Source organism: Lemur catta, chromosome 12, assembly GCF_020740605.2.
Source record: "Lemur catta isolate mLemCat1 chromosome 12, mLemCat1.pri, whole genome shotgun sequence".
NCBI classification, from domain to species: Eukaryota; Metazoa; Chordata; class Mammalia; order Primates; family Lemuridae; genus Lemur; species Lemur catta.
This window is the reverse complement of record NC_059139.1, coordinates 63,333,677-63,345,912: the sequence shown is the minus strand read 5'-3', so window position 1 is coordinate 63,345,912 and position 12,236 is coordinate 63,333,677. Positions and strand designations below refer to the sequence as shown.

The window sequence follows — 12,236 nt, the reverse complement described above, 5'->3', positions numbered from 1 at the left end:
ACTAAAAAGATCCCCTTTCTGCCAAAGTATTTGAAATCTCAAGTTGCTTTTGCTTTGTTCATTCTTCTGGTGTCTTTTCCCAGAAACCTCTTGACAGACGATTTGAACTAACAGGGCAGAAGAGAAGGATTGCTTGACCTAGAGCTCTGATGAAAATAAGAATTAAAACAATGGCCTAATTCAGCATGCAGATAATATTTTTACCATGCCTGTTACAGCTCTAGTCTACATTCATCAATACTGTAGTAGAGTAAGACCTTCAAATGCTGACAACTCAGGGCAGAATTCTCCTGCTCTGCGACAGGATAGTAGTGCTCGATTAATCAGCAGGTGACAGGGGGATAGCACTCCTTAGACTTTAAACATCAACTTGGACTCTTATTATCAAAACTATTTTGTTTTAAGGAACATAAGCATTTATAATACTTTAAAACCAAATATATTGTATAAGTTTGAGTTTACTGGCTGCTTTCCTGTGTTGTACATTAGATTGCTCCAAACCATAAATAATTATAGTGGCTGTTAAATTTTCCTTACTTCGTTTCAATAAAATGGCATGTTTTATTGAGTTTCTGAGTTATGAGATTCTTTTGCACAGTAATTTTTCTCCTTACTCTGTTGTGAAATTATCTATTAATGGGGGAAAAAAAAGAATCATTTGTGTTATTTACACTTACAGGTCCTTATAATCTTTCCTTTAAAGCATTTTCTTAACCAAAAGAGTAACATTAATAACACACTGTAAATAAGCTGTGTCTTATAATTTGAGTCTAAGTTTGTTTTTTTAATTAAACTTTTAGGTGCTAAAAACCCCAACTATAAATTGATATGATATATGAAAAAGTTGCCAATTATTTTGGTTTGCTTTTCAAAGAGTCAGCCTTTCAGAGAAACTTGTTGGGCAAATACCATTAACACTTGGAAGAATAACGACTCAAGAAATTGATTTATATTTTTATAAATAATGACTACATCCCCAAATGGATCTATAAATTAATTGCTGTCTTATTGGAATAAAAACCTTCTTCTCTGGACATGATTGATGTTATCTGTCTAAGTCCTTGTTCTGGACCCCCCTCCTTCTTGGTTAGTCTATCACAGCTGGAGCTTTAATTTACTGATCATATTAACTCTGATTAATAACTAACAATAGTGTCTTCTCATTTATCAACAGTCAGCCATCACAAAATGGAACTGGAATTGGGCAAATTTGCTGCCAAATTATCTGGGACTAGACAAGATGACCTTCAGTGTACTGCTCAAAAACAGGTAATAAAATTGGGGATTGAGTTGGGGAAAAAGTTGCAGGGGATGGGGCTTGGAGGTATGTAAACACACACACTCAAACACACACACACAAACACATTTTACCAGTATACTTTTGGGGAAAGTAAAACATTTTATCAGCAAGGGAATCTTTTATTTTCTTTCTCTTCAGTCTCTCATCTTTAAAAAAATATGGCTAAAATTATATGAGTACGCTTTCTAAACGCTGCTTTCTGTTGTGAACATTTGCAAAAGGCAGTCAAATTTGTTTCTGAGATGAAATTAGTTGATTTTGATCTGAATTTTAAATATTTTTGACTTTGTGTATTTAATAATTCACTATTGTAAACACCACAAGTTATTGAGTTGAATGTCATTATAATACTATACCTTTGTTTACAACAATTTAATGAATGCATATAAAATGCCAAGGCAAATCAACTAGTCTAATCAGGGAAACATATAAATAAAACTGGCATGATTAAATTTTTCACTGTTTGGCCAGTTATTTTGGCACTGTCTTTCTATAGTCTCAGTTGCACATCATTTTACACACACACCAGCACAACTCAGTAATGTGGTTTCAGCCTAGGGATCTACACATGTAATTTATTTTGCACAAAAATATAAACATTGTCTTTCTATTTAGGATCAATTAACTTTTTTTATACCTTTAAAGTTTCAGTGAGAACTATAAGGTGTAACCTTTAAAATTAGATTTTTCTATCAAATACCACATTTTCAAATAAGATATATTTGTATGAGACTCCTTTTATTGTTTAAGTGTCATCTGTGTGCTAATAGCTAAGTATGAGAATGATTTTATATATGATCTTTGTGATATAGAATGTATTTCCATATCTTTATGCAAAAATACTGAGTACCATTTTTACTGAAAGAAAATAATGACATTGACATAGTAGAATTGTCAAATCATTCTTGAGAAATCTGGGTGCATATAAGAAAATATCTTAAGAAAGAGATTGCAGTATTTCCCAGAAGAAGTTTTTTCTTTTTAAAGAAAGGCAGCTTTATTGTGAATAAAAGCTATAGCTTTTGTGTGGTCACAATGGTATTTCTACTATTTCACCCTTGAATTAAGCTCACCCACCCGTCAAAGTTGAACAACCCAGAAGTTTTTCAGTCAAGGACAAAACCTTCTCCCAGCAAGCTCACTACCTGGCAGGCAGTAGTCCAGAATGCACCCTATTGGTACACAAGCCCCCAAAGGTGCTCCTATACTGTCCCGAAGGTGTTTGGAGGGGTGACAGGTGGGGTTGGTGGAGAAGAGGCCAGGTCCTCTGTTGAACCTTCACTTATATTATGTTTATACAATATTAAATGTCTGTCTGGAAACAAACTAGTAAAGGTAAGTAATTTTTTTTTCTTATTTTGAAAGTTTTGAGTTTATATAGATTAACTGTATTATACTTTGCTAATTTTTTTCAACTGTGAATTGCTGCTTCCAATCCACTAAACAGGTACTCTAGGGACAACACATCCTTCAAAACTTACTGTAATTGCTTTGTATAATATGTACTTCTAGGTGAATTTGCGTTTTAACCAGAATTGCATATTGTATTTTTATTTAACAACTTTAGATACACTCAGTTAGGTCACTGTCTATTTAAGTGCATTTCTCTGAGATATGTGCAGGAGTAGGTGGGAGAAAAGAACTCCCACAAATTTAGCCAGAAATAACAGGTCAAATAGTTCTCTTGGAAAAGGGTCATGAATGTTTAAAAGAAACAGCTAGAGTCTCATCTTAATAAGAACCTTAGGTTTTTAAAGAATGGTATGAAAAGTATTCTACTGCAAACTACCACACACCACAAGCTACAATGAACCTAACTGAGCTACTTTAGAAGGATAAAAGACACCTGAGAGTTTTTAATCTCTTTTATCACTTTCCCATTTATTTTAAGAATGTTATTTATGAGTTTTGATTAATATTGAACCAATAAGAATATTGTTTCTGTTATTCATATTTTCTCTAAGACACTCTTTTGTTTGGACTTATCTGAAAATGCTGATTTTCAAAAAAATAGTGCATTGAATTTTTGACAACATGGTTATCTGAAAGATACACATTTGAAAAGGAGAACACAGAACATTGAGCTTTTAGAATGAGAGTTATATATGCCCTCCAACATCTAAAAACTATGGTATTTGGGGTTAGGTAAAGCCAAAGGAAAGAATTCAGAGCAGCTCAGTTTTTTCTCCCAAGTTCACCAATTAGATAAGTCACTTGTTCTCTTTTTGCTCCCTTTGTTTTGGTAATAAATTTGTACTAGTCTATGTCTACACTATGGTCTGGTATATGTATGAGGCTGAAAAAGTTATTTGAGGACATAATGTTACAAAGAATAGTGAACTGACATACACAAGTATGAACAAATTCAAGAGAAGGGAAGGGAATCCTTTCTATCTTCCTCTTAAATTCCTTTGTGCTTCGTCTTCAACTTCAACATAGTAAGCCTACCATCTGTGGACTTACTCTTCCAAGATGCCTAGAGTGCACCAGACCTCTCTCATCCCCCAAACAAGATGGAGATGGGGAAGCAGGATTCCTGGGTTCTCAGGAGCTTACCTTTGACTTTGGATTTCCTTTAAAATGGAATAATGAAAATTATATAGCTACTTCATGGAGATTATTGACACAATCAAGAGTTCTACAGTATAATGGAGGTGTTTTTGAAAGTTGAACAATACACTCATCCCTTGGTATTTATGAGGGTTCCAGGACCCCTGCAGATGCTAACATCTGTGCATGCTAATTCCCTCATATAAAATAATATAGTATTTGCGTATAACCTATGCATATCCTCCTGTATACTTTAAATCCTCTCTAGATTACTTACAATACCTAATAAAATTCCTACACATCAATTCATTTCCATGGATTCAGCATAGTAGTTGGTGCATGGCAATTCAAGTTGTGCTTTTTGGACCTTTATGGAATTTTTTTTTTCTGAATATTTTCCAACCATGGTTGGTTGAATCCACTGATGCGGGACGCACGGATACAGAGGGCCAGCTGTACATAGTCAGAAACGTAGTAACATAGCAGCAGTGTTGATGTCTGGTCAGGCAAGGAAACAGTAAAATTCATTAAGGATTAGTGGGGAGTTGGTGATGTGAGATTAAGCACTCAAACCAACATGGTTATATAGACTCCAGTCCTAAACCAATAGTGAAGGCCAGAACAAATATCAGGTCAGAGACCAGGCAGCTGGCTGGAGGTCTGGAAGACAAACAGTGAGAAAATGAGCAAGGAGGAGGGGTCAAAAGGTCAAGTGAACCACTCACTTTATCTCTCTTGAGATAAAGTCTCAAGAGATGGAGGCTTGAGGGACAGTTCAGCCACACGAAAGAGGAAATCTGTGGTGCCAAGGATATCTGTATCAGAGGCAACACTGGCCTTTGTTTCACAAACTGGTTCTGGGTTGTGAAACTCCAAAGGCACAACGAATCTTGAAGTAATTACTTGAGTCCTTGGCAGAGATGTGCCCTCTGCTTACTGCGTGGCCTCATCTCAGAACACCTCCATACAATTCAAGATGCTCTAAGTAGATTGTCTTCTTCACGTTCTTTGGATTCTCTAACCTCTTTCCCACTTGAGGGTCTTAGTACTTGCAGTTCCCTCAAGCTGGTGCCATCTTGTCCATTTGGGGCAAATGTTACCTCCTGAGAAAAGTCTTTCCTTATCACCCACCTAACGTAGTCCTCCAGGACACTCTAGCATTCTACTCTACTGTGTTTTCGTAATGGAGTTAGCACTATCTGAAATCTTCCTTTCTGTTTATTGTCTATTAATCTTACCCTCTACAGTAGAGTGTAAACCCCATGAGAATAGCACATTATTTGCCTATTCCAGCTGTGTCTTCAGTAGCTAGAACAGCTCTTGGGTACATAGTAGACTATAAATAATATTTGTTGAATTACTTAATGAGCAAATGAGGAATAAGAATGCAGAGAAAAAGTCAACTCCTGACAGATAACTGTAGAGTAGATATTCTCTAAATGTGATGTTTGACTAATAGTCATGTAGGTACAAGGTATACTGGAAAATCTCAAGTAAAAAATTATCTACCTGCATATTGATTCTCTTCATTTTCCAAATTTGGATGAAAATCAGGTTATTTAAGCTCTACATGTTTAAAATGCCTGCTATTATTATTATTGTTATGTGAAATTTGTTTGGCTCAGATTAAAAGAACAGAAAACTAGTCTTTATTTTTAATTAATTAATCCAATTGAAGTCATAACCTCTTCTGCAACAAAGTCTGTTTTTTGTTCCGGGTCTCATAAATCTTTTGACATTTGGATGATATGGATTACATTTGTTAAATGACACTAAAAATGCAAGATGAAAATTTTAAGGTGGAGTTAGCTGACAAAAGTATCCAACCAAGTGTTTGTAAATTAATTGTGAGTGATTTTTGAGGCATTTGAAAAAATATATAGTAGCTGACACATCAGAAAAGAGATCCTGAACATATATTAATGACATATGTGTTTCGACTTAGAAAATTTGCCATTGTGGAAAATAAAGACTCTAGCGGTTCAGAAAATCAACATATATATCAGTTCTACACCTTTACCTTTAATGCCATATAAGAATAAGTACAGTGATTTTACATTGATCTTTTGAAATAATAAGGGTACTTTTCACAGTTTCTTACTATTAGTTTCTTGCTTTTGTCCTTAGCCACTTTAAAATAAATCCAGACTAGCGAATGAGACGGTGATTGCATTTGCAGGAGAGTGCACCAAAAGGAACACTCTATTCCTTCATTCATGGCGAATCTCCAGATTGCCATTTTGATATTGTTTTCTTTGTCACTGGCACGAATTTATGTTGCTTCTTTTCTCTTTACCTTATTTATTCCAAACTAATTCCCAAGAATTGTGGTGTTGAAAATAATCTGTGAATACAGTTGAGTGCTATGCTGTTTTAACCATCTAAATATACTGCATATGAGTTTGGCTTCGAGTTGAGCAAACACAATTAAATATGATGGCAGGAACAGCAGAAGGGGTGTTGGTGGCAGATTTCTGGCTATCACTTTGGGGCCTTTCCAGGTGGACAATAACCATACATCTGAGAAGAAACAGAGATTAGAAAACATGTTTTAAAAGAGCCATTGATCTGTGGAGTCGATTGTTTGCTTTTAATAATAATAATTATTAAAGTACCTTTACCCTATATCAGATTACAGTGTGTGCCCTGTGGTGTGTAGTGAGTAAAAAATATTGTGTCTGGCCTCAAACTGCATACACTGCACTCTCCAATGACCGTTCTTGGGCCGTGCTACCATTAGCACAATGTTTATAGCTGCTCACAGCAGTAAATTCCTGGTGCAGCAGCAGGCTGCCTGGTGATGGAGAGGTGGGTCTAACAAAAAGGAGACGCTGATTTTATGAGTGTACACCTCTGAGCCGTTCTATACATTTGAATTTGGGATTTTCTTCATGCTTCAGCTTCCTAGAAAACACTTTTCTTCTCTCCTCCACCCAAAGGCCCTGGACTAGTGACTCTCTACCCATCATCATGGTATCTTCTCAAACAAGAGAAGGCTTTCCTCCTATCCTAAAATCCTACAGCAACATGGTTTTTGCACAGAGATCATCTAATGTGTATTTAGGATGTATAAATTTAACACTCTGGTCCTCAGAATGTCTAGGCTAGAGGATTTGGTACATGAACCAAACAAACTCATAAATGTGTATTATTTCCTGAGGGGCAGCTTGTATATGTCTTTCATCCTTTCTGGTGTATAAGACACCTTCACACAAATCTCCTATGTCCTTACTGCAACCATGTAACAAGAGACAGGCACTAGCAAAGTTATGAAACATTAAACAACAAGCCCAAGGTCACAGATATTGCATGGCAGCTAAAAAAAAAAAAAACAAAAAAAACTCAAAATCAAGGCTTCTGATTTTTTCTCTGGTGCTTTATCTACTATACCATACTTCTGGCCAGTTTTTTTTATATTAGCTGTATATTCACTGCAATAATACTGATGATAATGAAGATAGCAAACAGGGCACTTGCCACATGGCTGGCATCATTTAAGTGACTTACATACACATAATTAACTATAAATTCATACAAAAACTTCATAACATAGGTCCCACATTATCATCATTTTCCTGATAAGGTGACTAAGGCACAGAGGTACAGAGCTCTAAGTGATGGTGCTCAGATTTTGCCGTAAGTCCTCGTTCTTAACCACGTCTCTCTAGTGCTTCTGCAGAGTTTCTATAGAGCTTTGCTTACTTTACTCATTCAACAAACATTTTTGAGCATCCGCTATGTGAAAGGCATTTATTTAGAATACAGTAACAGTTTACTAGTGAATGTTATACCCTTCAAAAGGCCCTTTTGTGCTACTTTGCAAAATTTTGAATCCACTTTGAATTTTCTCTTTGGTTATCCCCCACTTCAAATTCCTACATCCCTCTCAGCAGCTGATTTGCCACCACCTTCCTCACCAGGAAGATGAAAACCATCTAATGGGAATATCCCAACTCTCTTTTCTAAACTTAAATTTTGTTTTTATCATCTCTAATCCTTTGCTTTTTGTCTCTAGCCTTGGAGAAAGAGCCGCCTTCTAGTTAAAACTTGAGAGGTAAGGTCACTATAGGATTGTGGAGGCTCTGAGGACTAAGATGTCTAGACTTTAACCAGTAGATTTGAGGGAATCATCAAATCCTTTAAGGAAAGGGGTAATGGAACAGAGAGCTAATTTAGGACATTAATAATATCTGGAGTGGAGGGACGGGCTAACTGAAAGGAGGGAAGGCAGGTTAGAGACTCTGGTAGAGACTGAGAAAGAGATTACACATGTCATGTAAAAGACATTCCAAAGGAAGTTTAGGGGCTTGGAAAAATCTATGCTTAATTTGCACAAAAGTAGGTGTAATACTTCTTTGGAGACCGTGTGGCCCAGGTATTCTTGTTTAGATAGATGCTATGATTACCTTTTCTTCAGAGAGTAAACGTGTCAATTCAGATCCTACAAGAAGCAGATGTCAAAATGGGATTAGAGGTGCAAGAGGTTGTTTTTGGGAGAAATGCACATGAAGGGCAAAGAGAAGGAAGCAGGAATAGGCAGGGTAGAGATCTTCAGACTGAGTTGCTGGTCTGATACCTGTAAAAGGAGAGGGGGAAGGAGAATTGGGTAGGAAGAGTCTTAGCAGGGTAGTTCTAAGACAGTTTTGACAAGGTCGAGGTAGACCCCTCGAGCTAAAACCACCCACTAGAAAAGTCCCATGCCTTGTAGGAATGGGCTGGCACTAGTACCTCCACCTTGCTCAGGCACTACCGAGAAACAGCTTGGGAGAAGCACAGCCTCAGCACAGATAGCATGGTAGGTGCAGAGGAATGAGAGCTGGGGCCATTAGTCAGCCGTGCTAACTGTGGGAGGAGATTTGAGTGATGCAATTCTGTGGCCACCACAGCAGGGACAGAAAGATTCTCTTACATATGGAGAGATTATATATAAATTAACAGGGCTGCAATTTAAATAAATGTCTCCATTACTTTAGTGAAGTAGAAAACAGACAACCTAAATAAATATCTTAAATGCTATTGACAGAAATGCAAAAGTGACAACATTTTGATGAAAGGAAGGTATAATAATTTTCTCAAAAGCAGCCATGGGAGAATTTTTTGCCTGTCAAACTGAGCCAAAATTCACTTTGTGATGAGTTTTCTTCTACCTAATTATGCATTCACATACTGGCACTTTTGGCTTCTTGCAGTGGATCAAAAACTATTTAAAAACTTAACTGTATAGAATACATTCTTTTTTCAATGACTATTCTTTAAGTCTTTCCCTTGTCAAATACTGTTCAGACCTAAAAGCCTCTGTGATGTTTTTCTGCAAAAAGTTTTAGCATAGTTTCCACCAGGAGTAGCTGTCATAGGCCCATTGATTCAGTCTGACTGAAGATAAAAAGAGTATTGACTACTTCAGGGCTTATTGATCATCGTTGAATATCTCAGTTTGTTTATGTTGCTATATCAATATAAGAAGAGGAAATTATTTCTTTGAAGATCTTTTTACTTTGACATAATTAGGAGACATTTAAATATCTACTAAATACCATTAAATATTGTAATAACAAATCTGAGCAACAACAAATAATGTTCACTTTATATAGTAACATTCATAATATTATTAATATTTATTATAGTACTTTTGTGATGTGCCATATATGAAATTAGTTAGGATACCTGTAGTACTTTCTTATGCTATAAGTGAAACTCTTACTTTGACGTACCTTGGGGGAACAGCTCTAAATTTAATAATATGAGATCTGGTAAAAAATTTTAAAAATCACGATGTTTTTGTTTCCAGAATATTTGTATTAATATAATTTTAAAATTTGTCTTATAATAAACTACAAGCAATATATACATGTGTATTACTTCAATTGGTACAGGAAGATAAGTTATGAAATATAAAAGATCCCTCCCCAGCCCCTCAATCACACAAGTCCCACTCCAGTTGTAACCATCTGAAGCATTTCTGTTTATATTTATTTTGGTTGATAAATCTAAGGGATATGCTACACCATTGTTTTTTTAAATTTTTTATTGATATATAATAATTGTACATATTCATGGAGTACATGTTATATTTTGATACAAAGCATATACCATATAATGATCAAATCAGGGAAATTGGGACATGATTCACCTGAAACATTTATCATTGCTTTATGTTGGGAACATTTGAAAACTTCTAGATATTCTGAAATATAATAAATTATTGTTAACTATAATTGCCCTGTTGCACTATTGAACACTAGAACTTTTTCTTTCTTTCTATTTAACAGAATTACCCCCTCACCAACACCTCTTCATTACCCCTTCCCACCACCCTTACCAATCTCTTATAGCCACCATTCTATTCACTACCTCCTTGACATCAATTTTTTTTAGGTCCCATCTATGAGTGTGAAAATGCAATATTCGTTTTTCTGTGCCTGGTTTATTTCACTTAAAATAATGTCCTCCAGATCCATCCATGTTTCTGCAAATGACAAAATTTTGTTCTTTTTCATGGCTAAATAGTATTCCATTGTGTACATACACCACATCTTTTTTATCCATTCGTCCCTTGATAAACACTGAAGCTGATTCCACATTTTAGCCATTGTGAATAATGCTGCAAAAAACACAGAAGTGCAAATATCTTATGGTTACATTTTATGTCTTTGCCTCACCCAAGCCAGGTTTAGCAGCATGCCCTTCCCCTACACCATTATTTTTTAAATTTAACAACTTAAAATCATATTATTGACTCCTTACAATGAAAAATACAGAATTTAACTCCTACTATCACATCCTTTCCCCTTCCTTTTAAGCTCTGCTAATAAAAATTTTAATTTTAGATCTTCTATTGGTCACCTTTATGTGATACATTATAACCTCTATTTTTAAATCACTTTTCATTTATATTTTATCTTTTAAAGAATTGCATAAAGTGAAAGTCTTCTCGGTGTTCAGTTCTGAGTTATGATGAATAAATAAAATTATTTAACAATCATCACAATCAAAATACAGAAAGTTTTATCACCCAAACAATGCCCTGTCCTGACTCTTTGTCAGTTCCTCCCCTATTCCAACCTGTGGCAACTGCTGATCTATTATCTGTCCCTGTGGGTTTGTCCTTTCGGGACTGTCATGGCAATGGATTCCTCCATTCATTTGTTCTTTTTATTATAGACTAGTTGTCCAGTGTATGGATGTACCGCAGTTTATTGATCCATTCCTCTGTTAAAGGACATTTCGGTTGTCTCCAGTATTTGGTGATAGTGAATAAAGCCTCTTATAAACATTTGTGTACAGGTTTTGCATGAACATACTGTACATTTTTATTTCACTTGGAAATACCTAGGAGTGGGAATGTTGGGTTATACGGCACACTTGTGTACGTTTACAAAGAAACTACATCTTCTTGGGTTTTTGCTGCCTGTGAGAAATCTGATGCCAGACTTCTTCCCCCTATCATCGCCCTGGATGCTCTTAGTAACTTTTTCCCCTGGTCGTTCTGAAAGGAGTTTGGGTTTATGTGTGGGTCTTTGGTTTCTCTTGGCAGTAATGGGAGAAGTAGGCCCATCAATATTGTGATTTTCTTCAGATTCTGGATTTTTTTTCCTATTATTGATTATTCTCCTTGCCCCAGTCTCATCTCTCTCTCCCCTTCTGGATTCTGGAGACAGATGTCCTGAATTCTTCTTTCCTCAGATATTGCCCAAGGCTTCAGAGCTCCTGTCCTCTCTGCATCCTTTCCAATTCTTTTCCTGTGGCCACCTCACTCACTTATGTGGCCTCAGGTGATTATCCCAGGTATCAAAACCAAATGCCTTCAAAGGCTGGGCAAGTAATATAAATATGTGAAGGCGAGGTATAATGCAATAGAGGAAGACGAGTGCATTAAAATTCTCTTTTTAAAAATCCTCTGCTAGCTAAATAATGCTCAGCATCAGAATGGATTAGGCACATCAATATGAACTCTAAATCTCTGCCCCTGAGTCTTGAATCTCTGTCTCTAGTCCTAACTGTTCAATAAGACCTCCAGATTCTATACAGTGGAATTTTTTCCTGTAATAGTATTTTAATGTAATAACTTACATCTCACATAGAAGTCCTACCGTCATAATTACCTTCGTCTGAAAACTGCCTCCCCTTTAGAGTTGTGTGATTTCTATTCATGGCACTAACACTTTTCTGGCCTAAGCCTAGAAACCTTGAAGTACTTTGCAAAGTTTCCATCTCCAATTGTCTATATTATGTTAGACGCCAAATGCGTCTGAGTTTTTCCTCGAAGCCTTGCTCATGGCCCTCTCTTTTTCCCTGGGTGCTTCCAATCTCCAAATCCACTCATGCCTGCAAATCCGGTCCTGCCCAGCCTAAATTCCTCTAATCCATGTATCTCTGTTAAATTAAT

At 36.1% G+C, this 12,236-nt stretch overlaps 1 protein-coding gene across 1 annotated transcript in view; it reads left to right on the top strand.

The window, feature by feature from the left end:
* KIAA0825 (KIAA0825 ortholog) overlaps positions 1–12,236 on the top strand; it is a 353,138-nt gene that overhangs the window by 171,239 nt on the left and 169,663 nt on the right. The window contains exon 20 of the mRNA XM_045566564.1: positions 1,175–1,269. Coding sequence (XP_045422520.1) covers positions 1,175–1,269 — 95 coding nt within the window. The remainder of the gene's footprint in view (positions 1–1,174; positions 1,270–12,236) is intronic.